This window comes from Carcharhinus amblyrhynchos, chromosome 19, assembly GCF_965287045.1.
Source record: "Carcharhinus amblyrhynchos chromosome 19, sCarAmb.v2.hapA, whole genome shotgun sequence".
NCBI lineage: Eukaryota > Metazoa > Chordata > Chondrichthyes > Carcharhiniformes > Carcharhinidae > Carcharhinus > Carcharhinus amblyrhynchos.
In genome coordinates, this window is record NC_137342.1 from 1,973,929 (window position 1) to 1,999,119 (window position 25,191).

The 25,191-nt window shown below is 48.5% G+C and overlaps 1 protein-coding gene across 1 annotated transcript in view; it reads right to left on the minus strand.

Moving 5' to 3' along the window:
- The window catches only part of LOC145355578 (dynein axonemal heavy chain 3-like), a 507,454-nt gene that overhangs the window by 346,680 nt on the left and 135,583 nt on the right, over positions 1–25,191 (minus strand). Inside the window, 5 exon segments of the mRNA XM_080207828.1 lie at positions 8,897–9,101; positions 12,682–12,800; positions 13,993–14,127; positions 21,228–21,431; positions 23,223–23,421. Coding sequence (XP_080063954.1) covers positions 8,897–9,101; positions 12,682–12,800; positions 13,993–14,127; positions 21,228–21,431; positions 23,223–23,421 — 862 coding nt within the window.

Genomic DNA, 25,191 nt, shown 5'->3' on the forward strand with positions numbered 1-25,191 from the left:
CCTCCAGTCTACATCACTCTGTCTGTATCTCCTCCAGTCTACATCACTCTGTCTGTATCTCCTCCAGTCTACATCACTCTGTCTGTATCTCCTCCAGTCCACATCACTCTGTCTGTATCTCCTCCAGTCTACATCACTCTGTCTGTATCTCCTCCAGTCCACATCACTCTGTCTGTATCTCCTCCAGTCCACATCACTCTGTCTGTATCTCCCCCAGTCTACATCACTCTGTCTGTATCTCCCCCAGTCTACATCACTCTGTCTGTATCTCCTCCAGTCTACATCACTCTGTCTGTATCTCCCCCAGTCCACATCACTCTGTCTGTATCTCCCCCAGTCTACATCACTCTGTCTGTATCTCCCCCAGTCCACATCGCTCTGTCTGTATCTCCCCCAGTCCACATCACTCTGTCTGTATCTCCCCCAGTCCACATCACTCTGTCTGTATCTCCCCCGGTTTTTACGTCACTCTGATCACTACAGTTTGCAAGTGCTGACCTTTTGTGCATCTCCACTTTTATCGCTCCATCAGTGGTGTGTGAACAAGCTTTAAGCTTTTGAATTCCTTCTCTCCATCTTTCCCTCTCTCCCCTTTATGTACACCTTTGATTAGCTGTCTTAATATCTCCTTGTGTACCCTCCCAATCTGCCCCTCCCAGGGATACCCTCCCAATCTGCCCCTCCCAGGGATACCCTCCCAATCTACCCCTCCCAGAGATACCCTCCCAATCTGCCCCTCCCAGGGATACCCTCCCAATCTGCCCCTCCCGGAGGGGCAGCACACTGCCAGGCAGAGTGATTCCTGCCCTGTAGCTGTGTGCCAAGCTTCCCTATCTGGACAGGACTGTGTTACTGCACCCACATACCCTCCTGTCCAACAGGCTGATGCAGACAAGGGGTCAATGCGGAAACAGAGCTGTGCAAGGGTGAGGGGTCACCATGGGAGGCAGAGGGGCGAGGAAGTGGATGAAGAAGACGAACATTGGGAGGCAGAGAGAAGACCAAGGGGAGGAAGGTGGTCCCCTGGCAAAGCTGCTGGAAAAGCTCACACACCCAAAGGGGCCAGAGGGATATCACATCGGTTACGGGGGGGAGGTGGATGAACAAAGAGAACAAAATCAGCCCGGGAAACAGGCCCTTCGGCCCAATGAGCCCGCGCCCCCATCTCAACACCACCAGTCCCCCCCTCCACCCATGACCCCTGTCTAATGTTTTATGGCCATCCAGATTGAGGGAAACTGATTTAGGGACAATTCATTCCTGCCAATCAGCCTAACAGCACATCTTTGGGGTGTGGGAGGAAACCGGAGCCCCCGGAGAAAACCCACGCAAGCACAGGGAGAATGCGCAAACTCCCACAGACACCGGCCCAAATCCATGTGTGGTGGGTAGAGATCCAAGTGGGGCCTGGGGGTCTCACAGGCGATGGAATTGGGGGAGAAGGTGACTCCCTCTGCCTTTTCCCTCAGTGTTGTTCACATCCTGTATGATGTGGTGAAAGCGGTGGGGGCGGGAGAGAGGGTGATGGGAGTGTGCTGGACTGCTGTTTAAATATGGCACCCAGACCTTCAAACCCAGGCACCGATGGCGGCCGGTCCAATCGGCTACCGGCCTGCCAGAACCCGCCTGTGAATAATTACTGAGGCTCCAAGTGCTGAATCTGGCACAGGGCCCCATCACTGCGGGCAACGGGAAAGGTCAGTAAGAAATCTCAACACCAGGTTAAAGTCCAACAGGTTTATTTGGTAGCACGAGCTTCCTGAGCACTGCTCCTTCACCAGGCGAGTGGGATTCGTGTTCACAAACAGGGCATATAAAGGCACACACTCAATTTACAAAATAATGGTTAGAATGCGAGTCTTTACAGGTAATCAAGTCTTAAAGGTACAGACAATGTGAGTGGAGAGAGGGTTAAGCACAGGTTAAAGAGATGTACATTGTCTCCAGACAGGACAGTAAGTGAGGTTTTGCAAACCCAGGCAAGTCACGGGGGTTACAGATAGTGCGACATGAACCCAAGATCCCTGTTGAGACCGTCCTCATGTGTGTGGAACTTGGCTATCAGTCTCTGCTCAGCGACTCTGCGCTGTTGTGTGTCGTGAAGGCCGCCTTGGAGAATGCTTACCCGATGGTCAGAGGCTGAATGCCCGTGACCACTGAAGTGTTCACCAACAGGAAGGGAACAGTCTTGCCTGGTGATTGTCGAACGGTGTTCATTCATCCGTTGTCATAGCGTCTGCATGGTCTCCCCAATGTACCATGCTTCGGGACATCCTTTCCTGCAGCGTATCAGGTAGACAACATTGGCCGAGTTGCAGGAGTATGTACCGTGTACCTGGTGGGTGGTATTCTCACGTGTGATGATGGTATCCATGTTGATGATCCGGCATGTCTTGCAGAGGTTGCTGTGGCAGGGTTGTGTGGTATTGTGGTCACTGTTCTCCTGAAGGCTGGGTAGTTTGCTGCGAACAATGGTCTGTATGAGGTTGTGCGGTTGTCTGAAGGCAAGAAATGGGGGTGTGGGGATGGCCCTGGCGAGATGTTCATTTTCATCAATGATACGTTGAAGACTCCGGAGAAGATGTCGTAGCTTCTCCGCTCCGGGGAAGTACTGGACGACGAAGGGTACTCTGTCCACCATGTCCCGTGTTTGTCTTCTGAGGAGATCGGTGCGGTTTTTGCTGTGGCGCATCGGAACTGCCGATCGATGAGCCGAGTGCCATATCCTGTTCTTATGAGGGCATCTTTCAGGGTCTGGAGGTGTCTGTCACGATCCTCCTCATCTGAGCAAATCCTGTGTATACGGAGGGCTTGTCCATAGGGAATGGCTTCTTTAACATGTTTAGGGTGGAAGCTGGAGAAGTGGAGCATTGTGAGATTGTCTGTGGGCTTGCGGTACAGTGAGGTGCTGAGGTGACCGTCCTTAATGGAGATGCGTGTGTCCAAGAATGCAACTGATTCTGGGGAATAGTCCATGGTGAGTCTGATGGTGGGATGGAACTTGTTGATGTCATCATATAGTTGTTTCAGTGATTGTTCACCATGAGGCCAAAGGAAGAAAATGTCATCGATGTATCTAGTGTATAGCATCGGTTGAAGATTCTGTGTGGTGAAGAAGTCTTGTTCGAACCTGTGCATGAAGATGTTGGCATATTGAGGTGCGAATTTGTACCCCATGGCTGTTCCATGTGTTTGGATGAAGAACTGGTTGTTGAAGGTGAAGACATTGTGGTCCAGGATGAAGTGGATGAGTTGTAAAATTGCGTCTGGAAACTGGCAGTTGTTGGCGTTGAGAACTGAGGCAGTTGCAGCAACGCCATCGTTGTGGGGGATGCTGGTGTAGAGTGCACATTCAGTCCGAAAATGGAGAATTTTGCCCCATTTCATGATCACTTTGCTGTCTGGAGGAGTTTGCAGTGTGTGAACTGGCTCCTATATTTGCTACCTTACAACACTGACTACATTCAATAAAGTACTTCCGAGAGCCATGACAGGCGTTAATAAATACATCACCCTCCTTTCTTGTGTTTTTTTAAATGTGTTTGCAACTAACTAATAAAATAAGATAGTGACCAAGCCCCTTCCTGCAGCCTTACAAAGACACACCCCAGATCAGGGTGACACACTCTGGTCAAATAAAATCAAAAGGGGTTCTTCACCATAGTGGAGATATCGGAGTTCGGGTCATTAGATCTTGACATGGGGGTGAGAGTGTCTTTTGCAGCTCTATGTGTCCCACCCCCATTGACATCTCACCCTGCCAGTCACCCACAGGGCAGAGCTCCCCAACATGAGGCATCGACCACTTGCCAAACCCAACACAGATACAGGAGAAACCCTGGCCCAGGAAGAAGAAATCCAAGACCTAATGCATCCTGGGAAGGCCTGACTTGGGGTCAAAGAGCAAATTACTGACTAATCCCACCATTCAGCCAACTTTGTACCCATACTGTCAACGACCCAATTCCTTCTGGCTTCATCTTTACTGAGAATGTCTGCTGCAAGTCCATCACAGTAACCATGATATCCTCATCAACCCTCTCTGTTATCTCCTCGTAAGTTGGTTAAATATGATTAGCCTTTAAAGAATCCATGCTGGTTTGCCTTAACTATTCCACATTTGTCGAGTTAACTGTTAACCTTGCCTCACATTACAGCAACCCTTTCACTGACTGGCCTCTGTTTACTGGCTTTATTCTGTCACTCTTTTGTTCAACAAGTCATACAGGCTTATAGCATGGAAACAGGACCTTCAGCCCAACTTGTCCACCCTGCCCAGTTTTTACCATTAAGCTAGTCCCAATTGCCCACATTTGGCCCATATCCCTCTATACCCATTGTACCCATGTAACTGTCTAAATGCTTTTTAAAAGATAAAATTGTACCCGCCTCTACTACTACCTCTGGCAACTTGTTCCAGACACTCACCATCCTCTGTATGAAAAAATTGCCCCTCTGGACACTTTTGTATCTCTCCCCTCTCACCTTAAACCTCTGCCCTCTAGTTTTAGACTCCCCTACCTTTGGGAAAAGATATTGACTATCTAGCTGATCTGTGCCCCTCATTATTTTATAGACCTCTATAAGATCACCCCTCAGCCTCCTACACTCCAGAGAAAAAAGTCCCAGTCTATCCAGCCTCTCCTTATAACTCAATCCATCAAATCCCGGTAACATCCTAGTAAATCTTTTCTGCACTCTTTCTAGTTTAGTAATATCCTTTCTATAATAGGGTGACCAGAACTGTACACGGTATTCCAAGTGTGGCCTTACCAATGTCTTGTACAACTTCAACAAGACGTCCCAACTCCTGTATGTTTTGGCCAATGAAACCAAGCATGCCGAATGCCTTCTTCACCACTCTGTCCACCTGTGACTCCACTTTCAAGGAGCTATGAACATGTACCCCTAGATCTCTTTGTTCTGTAACTCTCCTCAACGCTCTACCATTAACTGAGTAAGTCCTGCCCTGGTTCAATCTACCAAAATGCATCACCTCGCATTTATCTAAATTAAACTCCATCTGCCGTTCATCAGCCCACTGGCCCCAATTGATCAAGATCCTGTTGCAATCGGAGATAACTTTCCTCACTGTCCCCTGTGCCTCCAATCTTGGTGTCATCTGCAAACTTACTAACCATGCCTCCTAAATTCTAAAATGTGTAACATTTGCAACTCTGCAGTCCTCTGACGCCTCTCCTGATTGAAGGAGGACTGGAAACTTACAGGCAGTGTCTCCACAATTTCCATTCTCACTTCCCTCAGTACCCTCACATGCATTTAATTTGATCGTGGCGACCTGTCCCCTTTAAGTACAGTTAGTCTTTTCAAACCCTCTTTTATCAATTTCTAACCTGTCTAGTGTCCCATCTCTTTCACTTGGACATTGGCAACAGCTTCTTCCCCAGCGAGGACTCAAGCCAATCTGGGAGTCCTTACAAACTGAGACCTAAACCCTGGATTCCTGCCCCATTCTTATTTCTGACAGTTTTTGCTGGGATGGGTCACTGACGATACTGCTGCCTATGCCAGCTCCATTGTTCAAATCCTGCTACATGTGCGTGCTGTTTGGATTTTTACTCACCCAACACTGACTGACATCAGACACAAAGATCTGATTGCAGCCCTGTTGTGCAGCGGGTGCCACCTGTCCCCCCTCAGCCAGGTACAGACGACGGGTACACATCCCGAGTTGGTGTGAGTCCCTCATGGAAAGCAGTTAATCACACCCACCTCATTCAGCATCTATATGAATCATTGAAACCCTACAGTGCAGAAAGAGGCCCTTCGGCCCATCGAGTCTGCACCGAACACAATCCCACCCAGGCCCCACCCCCATATCCCTACATATTATACCCACTAATCCCTCTAACCTACACATCCCTGGACACTAAGGGGCAATTTCTTAGCATGGCCAATTAACCTAACCCGCACATCTTTGGACTGTGGGAGGAAACCGGAGCACCCGGAGGAAACCCACGCAGACACGAGGAGAATGTGCAAACTCCACACAGACAGTGACCCAAGCCAGGAATCGAACCCAGGACCCTGGAGCTGTGAAGCAGCAGTGCTAATCACTGTGCTACCGTGCCACCCAATATGAATTGTTTTTAACTTGTTCCCTGACTTCCAGGGGCCTAGGCCTTGAACCTTTGCTGGAACCCACAAGCAAGAAGTCTCACAACACCAGGTTAAAGTCCAACAGGTTTATAAAACATAGAACACTACAGTGCAAACAGGCCCTTCGGCCCACAAGTTGCGCCGATCATATCCATACCTACCAGGCCACAGAACTATCTATAACTCCCAATCCTATTAAATCCCATGTACTCATCCAGAAGTCTTTTAAAAGACCCCAGTGAGTTCGCCTCTACCACCACCGACGGCAGCCGATTCCACTCACTCACCACCCTCTGAGTGAAAAACTTACCCCTAACATCTCCTCTGTACCTGCTCCCCAGCACCTTAAACCAGTGTCCTCTCGTAGCGACCATTTCAGCCCTGGGAAATAGCCTCCGAGAATCCACCCTATCTATTCCTCTCAACATTTTATAAACCTCTATCAGGTCGCCTCTCAACCTTCGTCTCTCCAGGGAAAAGAGTCCCAGCTCCCTCAACCTATCTTCATAAGGCATGCCTCCCAATCCAGGCAACATCCTTGTAAATCTCCTCTGCACCCTCTCAATAGCTTCCACATCCTTCCTGTAGTGAGGCAGCCAGAACTGCACATCTGGTAACAGATGTCGCCAAATTAGAACATAGAACATTACAGCGCAGTACAGGCCCTTCGGCCCTCGATGTTGCGCCGACCAGTGGAACCAATCTAATGACCCTCTAACCTAAACTATTCCAATATTCCAAATTAGCTAGTGAGCTAGTGAGTGGAGGTCACCTGATGAAGGAGCAGTGCTCCGAAAGCTAGTGGTGTTTACTACCAAATAAACCAGTTGGACTTTAACCTGGTGTTGTGAGACTTCTTACTGTGTTTTTTACCCCAGTCCAATGCCGGCATCGCCATATCGTGGAACCCACATGAACCAGGTTGCATCACCTCTACTCTTCCTCTAGGAGAGAGTCCTGTATTCTCAGCCTCACTGCATCCAATTACATATCCTGGGGTATGCAGAAACCACCAGCAACTCCCAACATCACCGCAGGACCTACACAGGTAGGCTTATCAGTGTATCCCCATTGGAGTTGTGGCTGGAGTTAGAGGAAAATTGGAATAGAAGGAGGGTATCTATTTACTTATCTATTTATTTGGACATAGCTTTAAATTGAGGGGTGGTAATTATAGGACGGATGTCAGAGGTAGGTTCTTTACTCAGAGGGTAGTAAGGGCGTGGAATGCCCTGCCTGCAACAGTTGTGGACTCGCCAACTTTAAGGGCGTTCAAATGGTCAGTGGATAGGCATATGGATAACATTGGAATAGTTTAGGTTAGAGGGTCATTAGATTGGCTCCACTGGTCGGCGCAACATCGAGGGCCGAAGGGCCTGTACTGCGCTGGAATATTCGATGTTCTATTTGTAATCACATTGCTGTTTGTGGGGGCTTGCTGTGCACAAATGGACTGTTGTGTTTCCGACATTCCAACAGTTGCTGCACTCCAACAAGGATGTCACTGGCTGTGAAGGGTCTGAGACATCGGGTCATTGGGAAAAGTGTGACATCAATGCGAATATTTCACTATTTCTTGATCCTGTTTCACATTCTATGAGATCATGGTGAGACCACAACTGGAGTATTGTGTGCAGTTCTGGTCACCATAATTACAGGAAGGGTGTAATTACTCTGGAGAGAACACAGAGAAGGTTTAGTAGAAAGTTGCCAGGTCTGGCAAAGTGTAGCTATGAGGAGAGAGGTCCCTTGGGACAAAGGGGGCCGGGGGTGAGGGGGGGGGGTGGGGTGACGTGATAGAAGTGTACAAAATTATAAGGGGAAGAGATAGGGTGGATAGGATAAAATTGTGAAGAATTGGTGGAGAATTCTACAACCAGGGGACATAGATTCTAGCTGAGTGGGAGTAGGTACAGAGAGGACATGAGGAAGAACCTCTTTGTGTAGAGGGAGGCGGGTGTCTGGAATTCACTGCTTTAGTTGGTGGTGGAGGCAGAGACTTTGAACAGGTTTAAAAAGTACCTGGATGTGAACCTCAGTGCTGTAAGTGACAGGGTTAGAGACAGGAAGCTGGGATTAGAAAGGGTGTTAACCGGCCTCCATGGAGAAGATGGGCTGAGTGGCCTCTCTCTGTGCTATAAGGGTCTATGATCTGTATCTGACTGTGATTCACCCCTCATTGTTCCGTGACCCTTATATTAACCCAATGACAGCTCAGCAATCTCAGTTTGGACATTTCCAATTGGTCACCAGCCTCAATAGCTTTTTGGGGAGGATTGGCACCAAGTGTTTTGCCCCTCACATGTTAACGGATTGCCATGAGGCAGTCATTGTACATAACACCCACCCACACCTTGACCCTCTTCCTCTTTTAGGGTCAAACCAAGTAGACAAACTCCATTTATATTAGGATAAAGCAAAAGGGGCAACTCCCCCAAAGGAAGGGGGAATGGCCTGAACAAAAACAAAACTACAAAGGAAACTTAAGACGCATCAAATCAAAATGTGATTGTCGGGGTCTATAACGCACCCCAGCCCCTGCGGTGCCCAACGGGCATGGAATGTGTCAACTGCGCCCGCGGACACCGCGTGCTCCCTCTCCAGGGACACCTGGCTGTGAAACTATCTCAACGAGGTCGCAGAGAAACACCTTCCCCTTCCGCAAATCTCCACCCCGCCTGATCCTTTCAGATTGTCCGAACGCTCGGACTCAGTAATGGGTTTACAGTCACAAGGCTCCTCAATGTCTGGTTTCCACAATAATCCAGCCACTTACCTGATTGAGTGCAGAACAGTCAAGGAGCAGTAGGTTCAGTGGAACACGCACCGGGAGAGAGGCCAGTTCCACTGCTAATCTGTGCAGTTTCTCTATTTCCGCTCTGTAACTGCTCAGGTTCAAATCTCTGCTCGTAAAAGCTTCAATCTTGCTCTCAGTGTCCGGAGACAACAGGTATTTGTACGGTTCGTACACTGAGCTGTACCTGTTCGAAGCCAAAAGGGACTTTAAGAATCATTCGTTTTTCTCACTTAACCTCACGACAAAAATTTATCTTATATTTCTACACAAATTCTTTCTCCTTTAGCTAAAAACAGCATCCAACAACAACTTAGATTTCTCTAGTACCCTTTCATGTAATGAAACACTCCCCCCTTGCTTTATAGAACAAAAGTGGCACAGTGGGTTAGCACTGCTGCTTCACAGCTCCAGGGACCTGGGTTCGATTCCCAGCTCGGGGTCACTGTCTGTGGAGTTTGCACATTCTCCTCGTGTCTGTGTGGGTTTCCTCCGGGTGCTCTGGTTTCCTCCCACAGTCCAAAGATGTGCAGGTTAGGTTGATTGGCCATGCTAAATTGCCCCTTAGTGTCCTGAGATGTGTAGGTTAGAGGGATTAGTGGGTATAATATGTAGGGATATGGGGGTAGGGCCTGGGTTGGATTGTGGTGGGTGCAGACTCGATGGGCTGAAGGGCCTCTTTGTGCACTGTAGGGTTCTACGATTCTATGAAAACAAGGAACAACACCAGGCCACATTGAGTCATAGCGATTCACAGCATGGAAATGTGCCCTTCGGCCCAACTTGTCCATACTACCCAGTGATATCTCTCACGGGGAAAGATATTGGCTCAAATCCTATCCAAAGAGATCACTTTTAAGGAGTGTGTTGATGGAGAGGCTGAGAGTTTAGAAAGGACCTTCCTCAATTTCGAGCCCAGTTCGCTGGAAGGTGGAGCGATTCTAATCAGAGAGGCTGAAGAGACCAGTTCTGAAGAAGAGCAGATATCTCAGGGGGTTGTGAGGCTGGAGGAGGTTATGGAGAGGATGAGGGGTGAGGCCATGGAGGAATCTGAATTAAGAATGGGAACCCCAAGTCCCCCATTGGGTTTCACCATGGACAACTATTGGCGCTAACCAGAGAAAAGTGGCTTCAAAAGGTGAATCACTTCAGTGAGTCCAACAGGTTTATCCGGAGTAGCAATTCCATAGCGAGGGGGTGTGGTGTAGTGGGGGGCATCCCTACATCTGGGCCAGAAGCTGCAAGAGCAGGAGTGATTGGTGAATGAAATCTGGAGTCGATTGGTAAAGGCTATTGTCAGAGATCTCCATTGATGAATACTGATCAATATCTCGATATGTGAGAGAGATACAGTCGCCAAGGTGACTACAGAGATATTCATACATCATTAACCTTCAACTAAAAGACAAAACTTCCGAATGTTCGGAAGAATAGCAACCAATAAACTGCGTTTGCAGCGTCTTCTCTTGGCCAATAGGAAACCCAGCAGGGAATGAATGCACAGCAAGCTCCCAGCAATCAATACAACAGCTTTGTTGATTGGTTGGAAGCCTCTATGGTAGATAGTTCAGAGACAATGATCTAATTTCATTGGGTAATATTGTCAGCTTCAAACAGTGAGCAGTCTTGTAGCTGACAGCTCCCACCCAGACAGTGAAACAGCCAACACCAACTGAGCAAACGGAAGAACAACTCGAGTAAGTATTTATGTCTTTAGAGCAAGAAAATGATGTTACCATTTTTACATATTGCAAAGTATACAGATTGTCCTAATCCATGGTGCTCACTGCTGATTCACCCATCTCATACAAATACAAGTCCCACATGGTATACGTTCACAGGGACATGGAGTTCTAGAGCAAAGAGGTGCTGTTAGACCTGTATAAAACTTCATCAACTGAGGATTGTGTCCAGTTCTGGGTGCCTCACTATAGGATGGATGTAAATGTATTGGAGAGACTGCAGTGAAGATTCATGAGAATGGTTCCAGGGCGAGGAATGTCAGTTCAGCACAGTGGTGTAGTGGTCAGCACTGCTGCCTCACAGCGCCAGGGACCTGGGTTCGATTCCGGCCTCGGAACACTGTCTGTGTGGAGTTCTCCCTGTGTCTGCGTGGGTTTCCTCTGGGTTCTCCGGTTTCCTCCCATCCTCCAAAGATGTGCGGGTTAGGTTGATCAGCTGTGGTAAACTGCCCCTTGGTGTCAGCAGAATTGGGAGGGTAAATATGTGGGGTTATAGGGATAGGGCCTGGGTGGGACTGTTGTCAGTGCAGGCTCAATGGGCCAAATGGCCTCCTCCTGTACTGTAGGGATTCTATGATGATGAGGATAGATTGGATGGGTTGGGAGTGTTCTCCTTGGAGAGAAGGCTGAGAGGAGATTTGATAGAGATGGTCAAAACCATGAGAGGGATTGGACAGAGTAGATCGGGAGAAACTGTTCCCATTCATAGAACCATACAATGCAGAAAGAGGCCCTTCAGCCCATCGAGTCTGCACCGAACACAATCCCACCCAGGCCCTACCCCCATATCCCTACATATTATACCCACTAATCCCTCTAACCTACACATCCCTGGACACTAAGGGGCAATTTCTTAGCACGGCCAATCAACCTAACCCGCACATCTTTGGACTGTGGGAGGAAACCGGAGCACCCGGAGGAAACCCACGCAGACACGAGGAGAATGTGCAAACTCCACACAGACAGTGACCCGAGCCGAGAATCAAACCCAGGACCCTGGAGTTGTGAAACAGCAGTGCTAACCCACTGTGCTACCGTGCCGCCCCTGTGGCTCTGTTTCCAGCCATTTAATTTAGATAAATGGGAGGTGATGCATTTTGGTAGATTGAACCAGGGCAGGACTTACTCAGTTAATGGTAGGGCGTTGGGGAGAGTTACAGAACAAAGAGATCAAGGGGTACATGTTCATAGCTCCTTGAAAGTGGAGTCACAGGTGGACAGAGTGGTGAAGAAGGCATTTGGCAAGCTTGGTTTCATCGGTCAGAACATTGAAAAGTTGGGACGTCTTGTTGAAGTTGTACAAGACATTGGTAAGGCCACACTTGGAATACTGTGTACAGTTCTGGTCACCCTATTATAGAAAGGATATTATTAAACTAGAAAGAGTGCAGAAAGGATTAACTAGGATGCTACCGGGACTTGATGGATTGAGTTATAAGGAGAGGCTGGATAGACTGGGACTTCTTTCTCTGGGGTGTAGGAGGCTGAGGGGTGATCTAATGAGGGGCATTGATAAGGTAGATAGTCAACATCTTTTCCCAAACTTGGGGGAGTCTAAAACTAGAGAGCATAGGTTTAAGGTGAGAGGGGAGAGATACAAAAGGATCCAGAGGGGTTATTTCTTCACAGAAAGTGTGGTGAGTGTCTGGAACGAGCTGCCAGAGGTAGTAGTAGAGGCAGGTACAATTTTGTCTTTTAAAAAGCATTTAGACAGTTACTTGAGTAAGATGGGTATAGAGGGATATGGGCCAAATGCGGGCAATTGGGATTAGCGTAGTGGTAAAAACTGGGCAGCATGGACAATTTGGGCTGAGGGGCCTGTTTCCTTGCTGTCAACCTCTCTAACTCTTAACCCTGTCTTTCCTGAGGGTGTTGCGTGGAGGTGGCTTCAGATGTTTAGGTGAAATATGGCCCCATAGGTCTAAACTCACCTGTTCTCCCAAACACGTTACACTCACCACCTCCCCAATTACTCACATACTACATCCCAAATGTCCATGTTACCGTAATTAAAGCAGCTCTTACCTAAATGGACCATGTCTGTTATTTGAGACCACAGCCTGGAGTCTGGCTTTAGCACGCAGAACTATCTCCTCTTCAATTTGCACTGAGCTGATGTATCTGACTTCCTGGTAATCTGTAGCCTGCAGAACAAATGTAGAGGTTCCTGACAGTAACCAAGTCCAATCAGGCTGATTGGGGAAACGATATAAGGCATTATAAAAACACAAGTCACGTCTTCCTGGAGTCAATCACAAATTTGTTTTGCATTCATCTAGAAAACAAATTGGCCTGAGATGAAATTATCTCTTCCCGATATGGATATGGAAATATCTGTACAGCAGATTAACATGGACACAGCTTTGCCTGCCCTTTCCAGGGGAATCAGAGACACCGGGCTGGTTTCTCGTGTTGATGGTGAGAATGGCTGAGGCTCCATGAGGGCAAGGCCAGCCAGTTTCCTGACCTTGTTCCTAATGCCAGCCATTTCAGCTGGCATAGGTTGCGGGGGGTGGGGAGCTGGAGAAAGGGACCCACCCCACAAGACAGGCAGGCAAAGGGGATCAGGATGAGCTGTTTCGAAGGTATGAAGTGTGGGATCTTCCAGTTTCCCCACGGACAGCAGAACGATTGGCCAAAAGCAGATACCCAGCAGGGCTGGGGTGCCAGCAAGACTTCTTGTAGACAAACACTGTCCCCACCCCCCCCACCAAAACACACTCACACACAGACACACATGTGCAAACATGCACAAAAGGACCATGCATGCACAGACCCAAGCACATGATCAACTATGTGTGGACACGTGCACACATACACATGTTTGCAGGGACACACACATGCACAAAACACACACACATGTGCAGGCAGGCAGAGTTACACGCACAGACACAGGGACAGACTCATACACATGCAGGGGTACACAAGCACATACACGGATAGACATGTGCCTACATGCACACGCACCCACATCAGCCCACATGCACTAACACACATGCACAAATACCCACACTAACACTCCCCCCCCCACCTCCGGCACGGACACAGACCCCCCGCATGGACACCCCCTGTCTATGAGTGTGGAAACTCTGCCCATAGACAACCCCAACTCCCAGTTATCATTGCCGATGGGTTTGTCCCCTTACCGGGTGAGGACAGTTTGGAGTTTTGTTCCCAATACTGAGGGTTTGGATGGTGAGCTCAGTCAGTTTGATCAGACATGGACTTTAACAATCTACACCTCCAGCACAGAGCGATCAGGAGACAGTGCCTGCTGTAACAGGGCATTGATTGGACGCATGGGCAGGACATGAAGAGTAATTAAAGGATAGTTACCTGGAAGAGCTGGTGTTCGATTCTGGGTATCCGCTGGGCACTGAGGACTAACAGGTCCACGACGTGAGATAAACCTTCCACAACCTCATCAATGGTTGGTGTGAATAAGATGTGGGATCCTTCTATGTGAGGCTTCTAGACAGTTAGCAGAATGAGCAGACTTATCAAGGTGGATTTGTAAATATTTCTATTGTAGATCACAGCGACCATACACAACTACTGAATTAAAATTACTCCCAAATACAGAGGGGCTTTGAATGGGCCATTCGCTGGAAGAATTGTGTACAGCTGTTTATTAAAACAAACACTGAGGAAATAGCGCCACAGATTCAGACTGTACTCCTGAGGAAAACTACCCAGATACTGACAGCGTCCCGGGGGCCTCACCGATATCAAACAGACTGTGATTAACACAACAGCATTGCATTTCCATAGCACCTCTTTATGTCCATGGGATGTCCCAACATGCTCCACAGACAGTTATTAGATCTGAATTTTAATCAATCCTGTGACATAGCAACAACATTCTGTAATATCCACTAACATTTCTCTTTTTTGAGATATTGCTAAATATGAATCAGGGTCACCTCTACCCTCCCCCTGTACAGCGTCACATAGAACATAGAACATAGAACATTACAGCGCAGAACAGGCCCTTCGGCCCACGATGTTGCGCCGACCAATTAAAAAACAATGACCCTCAAACCTAAACCAATCCCTTTCCATCCATAAACCTATCCACGGATCTCTTAAATGCCCCCAAACTAGGCGCATTTACAACTGCAGCAGGCAGGACATTCCAATCCCTCACCACCCTCTGGGTAAAGAACCTACCCCTGACATCCGTCCTATAACTACCCCCCTTAATTTAAAGCCATGTCCCCTTGTGCTAGCTTTCTCCATCTGAGGAAAAAGGCTATCACTGTCCACCCTATCCAAACCTCTAATCATCTTATATGTTTCAATAAGGTCCCCTCTTAGCCGCCTTCTTTCTAACGAAAACAACCTTAAATCCCTCAGTCTCTCCTCATAGGACCTCCCCTCCATACCAGGCAACATCCTGGTAAACCTCCTCTGCACCCTCTCCAAAGCCTCCACATCCTTCCTATAATGTGGGGACCAGAACTGCACACAGTACTCCAAGTGCGGCCGCACCAGAGTTTTGTACAGTTGCAACATGACGCTGCGACTCCTAAATTCAATCCCCCTACCAATAAACGCCAAGACACCGTATGCCTTCCTAACAACCCTATCTACTTGATTCCCAACTTTCAGGGATCTATGTACACATACACCTAGATCCCTCTGTTCATCCACACTATTCAGAGTCCTACCGTTAGCCCTATACTCTACACATCTGTTATTCCTGCCAAAGTGAATTACCTCACACTTTTCCGCATTAAACTCCATCCGCCACCTCTCGGCCCAGCTCTGCAACTTGTCCAAGTCTCTCTGTAAACTATGACACCCTTCCTCACTATCTACCACATCTCCAACTTTGGTGTCATCAGCAAATTTACTAATCCATCCTTCTATACCCTCATCCAGATCATTAATAAAAATTACAAACAGCAGTGACCCCAAAACAGATCCCTGAGGCACACCGCTAGTAACTGAACTCCATGATGAATACTTACCATCAACCACCACCCTCTGTCTCCTATCCGCCAGCCAATTCCTGATCCAATTAACTAAATCACCCTCAATCCCATACATCTGCAATTTCTGCAGAAGCCTTCCATGGTGAACCTTATCAAACGCCTTACTAAAGTCCATATATATGACATCAACTGCCTTACCCCCATCCACCTCTTTGGTCACTTTCTCAAAAAACTCAATAAGGTTAGTAAGGCACGACCTACCCGCTACAAAACCATGCTGACTATCTCCAATCAATTCATTACCCTCTAAATAACTATAAATCCTATCCCTAATAATTTTTTCTAAAACCTTGCCCACAACAGAAGTAAGACTCACCGGTCTATAATTCCCTGGGAAGTCTCTGTTCCCCTTCTTAAACAATGGGACAACATTCGCTAACCTCCAATCTTCTGGCACTATACCTGTGACCAACGACGACCTGAAGATCAGAGCCAGAGGCTCTGCAATCGCCTCCCTTGCCTCCCAGAGAATCCTAGGGTAAATCCCGTCCGGCCCAGGGGACTTATCTATTTTCAAACCCTCAAGAATATCTAGCACATCCCCCTTATCAACTGCAATACTGTCCAGTTTACAACCCTGTAACCCAGTGTTCTCCACAGCTATTTATGTCCCCCTGCGTGAGCACCGAAGAGAAATATTGGTTCAATGCCTCTCCAATCTCTTCCGGTTCCACACCTGTACCCTCCCCTTGTACATCATCACCTATACCCTCCCCCTGTACAGCGTCACCTGTACCCTCCCCCTGTACAGCGTCACCTGTACCCTCCCCCTGTACAGCATCACCTGCACCCTCCCCCTGTACAGCATCACCTGTACCCTCCCCCTGTACAGCATCACCTGTACCCTCCCCCTGTACAGCGTCACCTGTACCCTCCCCCTGTACAGTGTCACCTGTACCCTCCCCCTGTACAGTGTCACCTGTACACTCCCCCTGTACAGCATCACCTGTACCCTCCCCCTGTACAGCATCACCTGTACCCTCCCCCTGTACAGCATCACCTGTACCCTCCCCCTGTACAGTGTCACCTGTACCCTCCCCCTGTACAGCATCACCTGTACCCTCCCCCTGTACAGCATCACCTGTACCCTCCCCCTGTACAGCATCACCTGTACCCTCCCCCTGTACAGCATCACCTGTACCCTCCCCCTGTACAGTGTCACCTGTACCCTCCCCCTGTACAGCATCACCTGTACCCTCCCCCTGTACAGTGTCACCTGTACCCTCCTGTGTGACACTAAACATACGGGACATTAACCAACAGGTTGAGACTGTTGTTCACACTCTGCACCAGTCTCCTGTCCCCTTGTATTCCTTCTGTATTTACGGAGATTCCCCTGAAACACAGCAACAACAGGATGAATCCCGCTCTCTGTTCCGTCCCCACATTCTCACGTGACTCTATATTCCAAGAAACAGATTTTAAACGTTTGAGCTCAACAATCAAAGAGACTCAATATTGTTATTATTAATGTTTAAAATTGTCCAGCTCAGTCCCCTCTCCTGTCAGCTACACGATTTGTACCACGATAACACTTCAAATTTGCAGTATTTCACCGGGTTTAATGTTCCTATTTGCTGTGATCTGACTATATAGGGGCAGTGTTATTATTGCACTGTGTTGCTGCCTTTCCTGTGTGTATGGGACAGGCTGCAGAGTCAGAACAGACAGATTGATGATTCCACTGCGTCTTTCCCAGTGAAACACACCAGGTAGCTCATTAAGCAGCAGGGAGACAATCTGTGAATATTTCAACATAATTCAGTTTCGAGCAGTTATGAGCCAGGCCAGAAAACATGGAAGGTGTTTAACTGCAGGAGAACTTCTCTTTGTAATTTATATCGAACCCGGATAGAATACAGAGTGAATAGACCAAGAGAAATCGTGATCTCAGGTACTAACAGACCAGCACAAGCTTTGACCTGGAAGCAATTGTTTTGAAGTATTGCTCAATAAAAAGTCATTTTGTCAAATCTTTTCAACCTGTACTCATCAGGACAGATTTGCATCAATTCCAATTGGAAAGAGAATAACAATTTATACTGTGTGAGAAGAGAGCTGTAGCTGGTTGACAAATGGACACCGATTGGCAGAGGCGTTGCCATGGAGAATACACCCCAGAACGGTTAGCAACATGCACCAGTCCTGATGAGTCTCAGATGAAAAGCTTTGACAGTTGTGCATGACTCAATGTTTTTAAGAATGTTTGAACAGGACCTTGAACGGCCGGCATTCATTAAAAACAGATCAATTGCAAGTTTCTTGACCTGAAAAGAAATACTGGGGCATGTGACCTGGTGAACCTTGACCTGGAAGTGGTCCTATCAGGTAACAAGTTAACATATGAAAACCATGTGACTAGGTGCAAAGGAGAGCGGTGGAGAGGAGAGAGGAGACAAATGGGGGGCAGGTACACATGGGGTGCAGGGTACATGAAGGGGGCAGGTCCAAAGGGGGGTGGCAGGATCCAAAATGGGGGGGCAGGGTCCAAAGTGGGGGGGCAGGGTCCAAAAGGGAGGGGCAGGGTCCAAAGAGAGGGGCAGGGTCCAAAAGGGAGGGGCAGGGTCTAAAAGAGGGGGGCAGGGTCCAAAAGAGGGGGGCAGGGTCCAAAAGAGGGGGGCAGGGTCCAAAGGGGGAGGCAGGGTCCAAAGGGGGGGGGCAGGGTCCAAAAGGGAGGGGCAGGGTCCAAAAGGGGAGGGGCAGGGTCCAAAGGGGGAGGGGCAGGGTCCAAAAGGGGAGGGGCAGGGTCCAAAGGGAGAGGGGCAGGGTCCAAAAGGGGAGGGGCAGGGTCCAAAAGGGGAGGGGCAGGGTCCAAAAGGGGAGGGGCAGGGTCCAAAGGGAGAGGGGCAGGGTCCAAAAGGGGAGGGGCAGGGTCCAAAAGGGGAGGGGCAGGGTCCAAAGGGAGAGGTAGGTTCCAATGTAAACCCATCCGCACACCACACCCACCCAACAGGAAGGGACAGCTTCCATTCCAACATGTGGGCCGAAGGGCCTGTTCCGCGCTGTAATGTTCTATGTATCAGACAGGGTGAAGCACACATGGGGGGAGAAACAGAATAATCTGCAAGTTCATTCACCCCATACGGAGCTGGATTAACCAATGACCATCGCTAACACTGCCTGGTTAGGATCTATTGGTTAAATTGCAGAATGATCACAAACAAAACAACTTCCAGTCCAACAGGCTGTGCCCAGTCTAACAGGGTCAACAGTAATAAAGACAAGGTCTGGAAGAATTATGAAGGTGGTGTGAACCTGTAAACACAGACTATAGGAGAAGGGATGGTAAAATTCATATCCATATAATGAGGAAACAGGAATACATCAGCTGGATAAAAACTCAGGGTGGTGTAGTTTAACGATCTGTGTTGAGAGGGTTGATATGGGACTGGGTACAGTGTGATATACAGTAATTCATGGCCTGAGTGCAGGCAGCACTCCTGTCCTGGGCAGTGTAGAGGGAAGCGTGGAGGCCACTCCAAGCTCGGGTCTAATACTGTATATATAAATAGATCATACCCACTTGCTGTTAAACCACATAAGGTGCAGGCAGATAGATAGGTGACCACTAGAAGGGACTGGCAGTTGGTGCAGGAATCCCCTGTGGCTGTCCCCCTCTCTGATAAGTATACGGTTTTCGGGGGGGAAGTGGGATGGGGGGGGCGGGGGGCGAGGGGAGATGGCCTATCAGGGGATAACAATATCCAGGGCAGTGGGACCACGGCTGGCTCTGTTGTTAATAAAGGAATAAAGAGGACGAGAGCAATTAGTTCTGCGGGGAGTCTATAGTTAGGAGTGCAGATAGGCGCTTCTGTGGACGTGAAAGAGACTCCAGGATGGTATGTTGCCTCCCTGGTGCCCAGGGTCCAGGATGTCTCTGAACGGACAGAAAGCATTCTGAAGGGAGAAGGTGAACATCCAGAGGTTGTGGTACATATTGGTACTAACGACATTGGTAGGAAGAGTGATGAGGTCCTGCAGCAGCAATTTAGGGAGTTAGGTAGAAAGTTAAAAAGCAGGAGCTCTGGGGTTGTAATCTCAGGATTACTCCCTATGCCACGTGCCTGTGAGGCTAGGAATAGGAAGATAGTTCAGCTCAATTCATGGCTAAACAGCTGGTGCAGGGGGGAGGGTTTCAGATATCTGGACCAGTGGGGTCGCTTCCGGGGCAGATGGGACCTGTACAAGAAGATTGCATCTAAATTGAAGGGCATAAATATTCTGGCTGGGAGGTTTGCTAATGTCACGTGGGAGGATTTAAACTAGTTTGGCAGGGGGATGGGAACCAAAGCAAAGGTGAATTAGCTGAAGGGAAACCAGAGAGTAGGGCCAGTCAGACTCAGAGAAACAACAAGCAGGAAGGGGTTACTAATGAAAGAGGGTCTGGTGGACTGAAGTGCATTTGTTTCAATGCGAGAAGTGTAACAGGTAAGGCAGATAAACTTAGAGGCTGGATTAGTACAAGGAATTATGATGTTGTTGCCATTACAGAGACTTGATTAAGGGAAGGACAGGATTGGCAGCTTAACATTCCAGGATACAGATGTTTCAGGTGGGATAGAGGGGGATGTAAAAGTGATGGGGGAGTTGCACAACTGGTTAAGGAGAGTATCACAGCTGTACTCCAGGAGGACACCTCGGAGGACTCATACGGAGAGGCAATATGTGCAGAGCTCAGGAATAGGAAAGGTGGAGTCACAATGTTGGAGGTTTACTACAGGCCACCCAACAGCCAGTGGGAGATAGAGGAACAGATATGTAGGCAGGTTTTGGCAAGATGTAAAAGTAACAGGGTTGTTGTGGTGGGAGATTTTAATTTCCCCTATATTGATTGGGACTCATTTAGTGCTAGGGACGTGGATGGGGCAGGGTTTGTAAGGAGCATCCAGGAGGGCTTCCTGAAACAGAATGTAGATAGTCCAACTAGGGAAGGAGCCCAGTCAGGTGGTCGATGTTTCAGTCGGGGAGCACTTTGGGAACAGTGATCACAATTCAGTAAGCTTTAGGTACTGATGAATAAAGATAACTGCAGTCCTCAAGTTAAGGTACTAAACTGGGGGAAGGCTAATCACAACAATATTAGACAGTGCTCCGAAAGCTCGTGCTACCAAATAAACCTGTTAGATTTTAACCGGGTGTTGTGAGACTTCTTACTGGATTCTCTGATTAGATGAGCTATTAGCTGTGGCAGAGAGAGCAGCTGCTGTGTCTCTCCGGAGCTGAGAGCTGGCTCTTGTACCCCTGAAGACATACCAAAATCTCCACAATAGGATTGGTTCTCAGGTTACCAAAACATCAAATTTAAATCTGATAGGCTGCTATTAGTCAAGTGCCTAATTTAAATTGATTGGGTAAAATTCAATACTTGTTCTGATTATTCAAATGCTTGAAGCCTGTTATCAAGGCAATGCTGTTGCGTAACCTTTGATATAATGTTTCAGTCTGTGTACTACATATGCACCTGCCTCTTCAAGTATAGAAAAAGCACCACCTTTTAAAGGGACCATGCAATATGTTTTTTACAAACACCAACTTCACCACAAAGGATGATGTGTGAAGGAGTCTCCCACTCACCATGCGGACAGTTATGGGATGAGGTCTGACAGGAAGTCCCAGGGAATCCGCAGGGTAATCCCCATCATAGTCGTTTCCTTGGTGATACAGCTCAAACATCTGAACCAGCTCCTCCAGTGACTCTTCCACAATGTTCCGCAGCAGGTTGGAGGTGAGAGTGGCCACACTGGCGAAGAAATGGTCCATCTTCACCATCCTCAACTCCTACACTCCAGAACACCAAACAAGTATCAGTCCGTAATTAAAGAGGAAGGAAGAGCTTTGTACAAATAGATTCTCACAGAGATTGACTTTAACTTTCTGAATTGAATGCAATCTCCACTGGTTAATTATTACAATTGTCTGAAGGGGGAAGTGACGGGGCTGAATGTGATGTGATTGATTTTGGCAACTTGGCCCTCCAATCGAGGGGGACAGTTCACTCAATCTGGATTCGATTTGTGAGGTTTCGTTCCCCTGTTCTCCCTCCGCACTCCGTGAAAGATACTCACCTTTCTCCTCGGATTAGTTTGACTTTTTATTACAATCCTCATTTCAGTTTTTGCTCGTATTAACAGGGGTTTGCATGTTGGAGTGTTAGACACTGGGAGGTTGGGAGATTTGAGCAGACGGTTTTGTGAAACCCCATTGAGATCTGGGCTGGATTTTGCTGTCTTCATGCTGTCCAATCCCACCTCAAGGAGCTGAACAGGGAACGTAAGTGTATTTCCACATGTAGACCCTTTAGTGTGGGAAACGGGGCAGGTCTGAAACTCCCATAATCTGGGAACAGGATCCCGATTTTAAAGCCTGTGTGAAGTGTAATTTTCAGCATCCTTGGCATTGTCACTGAGGGAGGTGAGCTGCAGGTAAGAGTGTGAACCGCGCTAATCCTGAACCTTGGAGAAGCCCATTTGTGGAGTCAGGAACTATTGACAAGTCAGCTTAAGCAATCTTGACAACTTTACATGTCGTAATAAAATGCTGAATTTAAGTTATAAACATTTTTAATACAATGATGACCAAGCTCTGCCTTTGAAAGGTAAGCAACCCGTAAATTGGTCAGCATTGTATCAGTATTCCGATGCATTAGAGTACTTTCTCCACTTGATACAGAGCTCTCGTGCATTCATCAGTAATGAGCCATGTGTCATTGGGGTCCAATGTTTGTAGATATGAGGGGCATGGGAGGTACAATGGGGTATGGGAGATGTGCATGGGGGTCTGAAGAGGTTGCATAAAGCTGAGAGTTGAGGGCCTGTAGTGGGGTTCTAACAATCCTGAATAAAGCTAAGTTACTGTCCCAGTGAGTAGGGGTGGGGTGTTGAGCCTGTCCAGGATCCACAAGCCTCCATTCCAGTTTTGGGCTCCTTCAGGAAGTGGCAGCCCAGATTCCAGCCCAAGTCCAACTCCCAGGACAATAATTATGTGCTTCTGTAAGAGGCAGGAACACAAACATGGTTAGCACTGCTCCCTCACAGTGCCAGGGACCCTGGGCAGTACGGTGGCACAGTGGTTAGCACTGCTGCCTCACAGCATCAGGGATCCAGGTTCAATTCCAGTCTTGGGTGTCTGGTGTGGAGTTTGCACATTCTCCCCGTGTCCATGTGGGTTTTCTCCGGGTGCTCGGGTTTCCTCCCACACTCCAAAGATGTGTTGGTTAGGTGGATTGGCCGTGCTGAACTGAGGCTTAAGGTCCCAGCATGTGTAGAACTGTGGGGTAAATGGTTGGGGTTATGGAAAGGGCTTAGTGTGGTGGGGTGAGGTATGGAAGGGGATGGGGCGGGGTGTGGGTGGGGAGGTATGTCTCAGGGAGCGGGGTGGGGAGAGGTGTGCCTGTGGGTGGGCTGGGGTGTGTCAGAGGGGGTGGGGTATGGTGGGGGTGGGGTGTGTCAGGGGGTGGGGTAGTTTATCCACTCTCTCTGGAGCTCTGGAAGGGAATGGGAGTTTACCTGCGGAGTGCAGTGACCGGTCAGGACAGAGCACAGGGGTTCATTCGGAATGGGAATATTTTACCTCATTATCCTGAGGCATCCAGGATTCTACACCTTCTCTCCGCTCACCAATTATCTCCGAACAATCTTTCAACCACTGATCCTGCAAAACGATAGCCCTGTTCTCCGTAACCATGGCGACACGGTGAATAAGCTGATCCAGGGGAAATGGGAAGAGCTGTGACAGAGCCTTGGGTTTGATCAGTCTGAAATCTCTGTATCTGGAAGAATCACAAACAAAATACACTTTCTCCCAAATTTCCCACGTTTCATTAGAGTGACTGATCAGCACAGATTCACTGGGGGCTCAGCACTTCCAGGGTCCTGGGTTCGATTCCCAGCTCGGGTCACTGTCTGTGTGGAGTTTGCACATTCTCCTCGTGTCTGCGTGGGTTTCCTCCGGGTGCTCCGGTTTCCTCCCACAGTCCGAAGGTGTGCGGGTTAGGGTGGATTGGCCAAATTGCCCCTTAGTGTCGGGGGGTGAGCAGGGTAAATAGCTGGGGGTTACACGGATGGAGCCTGGGTGGGATTGTGGTCAGTGCAGTCTCGATGGGCTGAATGGCCTCGTTCTGGGCTGGCGGAATCCTATGATAATTTTGAAATGGGTTTTTGCTGATATCACCAGGTTTGTAAACCGTTCTGTAGAAATGTAAATCCATCCACACGGGCAACCTTCCCAACATCAGGAAATCCCACCTTCCAGCCTGGGAGATATACGCTGGAAACTTGTGCACAGCAAGATCCCATGTGCTAATGGAGGGAAATGTGTTTCAATGATGTGGATTGAGGGACAGACGGCCGGGAGACTCGGGAGAGGCCGCCGACTCTTCAAGACAGAGCTCTGATTCAAACACATCCCTGTTATTGTGACAAAGTAGTCATGATGTGGGTATGCCGGCGTTGGACTGGCGTAAACACAGTAAAAAGTCTGAAAACACCAGGTTTTAGTCCAACCTATTTATTTGATAATAGACTCACAAGCTTTCGGGGTTAGTCCCTTCGTCAGGTGAATGGAGAGTTCTGGCCTCAGACAGAGCATATAAAGCACAGACAGTTTAGAGATTACTGATTAGAATGCGAATCCTTACACCTAACCTGCTGTTCAAGACCTGAAGTGGCTGATAATCTGAGTGGAAGGAGCACTGATCACAGTTTAAAGAGATGTGTATTGTCTCCAGACAGTACAGTAAGTGAGGTTTTGCAAACCCAGGCAAGTCACGGGGGTTACAGATAGTGCGACATGAACCCAAGATCCCTGTTGAGACCGTCCTCATGTGTGCGGAACTTGGCTATCAGTCTCTGTTCAGCGACTCTGCGCTGTCGTGTGTCGTGAAGGCCGCCTTGGAGAATGCTTACCCGAAGGTCAGAGGCTGAATGCCCGTGACCACTGAAGTGTTCGCCAACAGGAAGGGAACAGTCTTGCCTGGGTGACTGTCGAGCGATGTTCATTCATCCGTTGTCGTAGCGTCTGCATAGGACTGTCACCTCAGCACCTCACTGTACCGCAAGCCCACAGACAATCTCACAATGCTCCACTTCTCCAGTTTCCACCCTAAACATGTTAAAGAAGCCATTCCCTATGGACAAGCCCTCCGTATACACAGGATTTGCTCAGATGAGGAGGATCGTGACAGACACCTCCAGACCCTGAAAGATGCCCTCATAAGAACAGGATATGGCGCTCGACTCATAGATCGGCAGTTCCGATGCGCCACAGCGAAAAACTGCACCGATCTCCTCAGAAGACAAACACGGGACACAGTGGACAGAGTTCCCTTCGTCGTCCAGTACTTCCCCGGAGCGGAGAAGCTACGACATCTTCTCCGGAGTCTTCAACATATCATTGATGAAGACGAACATCTCGCCAGGGCCATCCCCACACCCCCACTTCTTGCTTTCAGACAACCGCACAACCTCAAACAGACCATTGTTCTCAGCAAACTACCCAGCCTTCAGGAGAACAGTGACCACAATACCACACAACCCTGCCA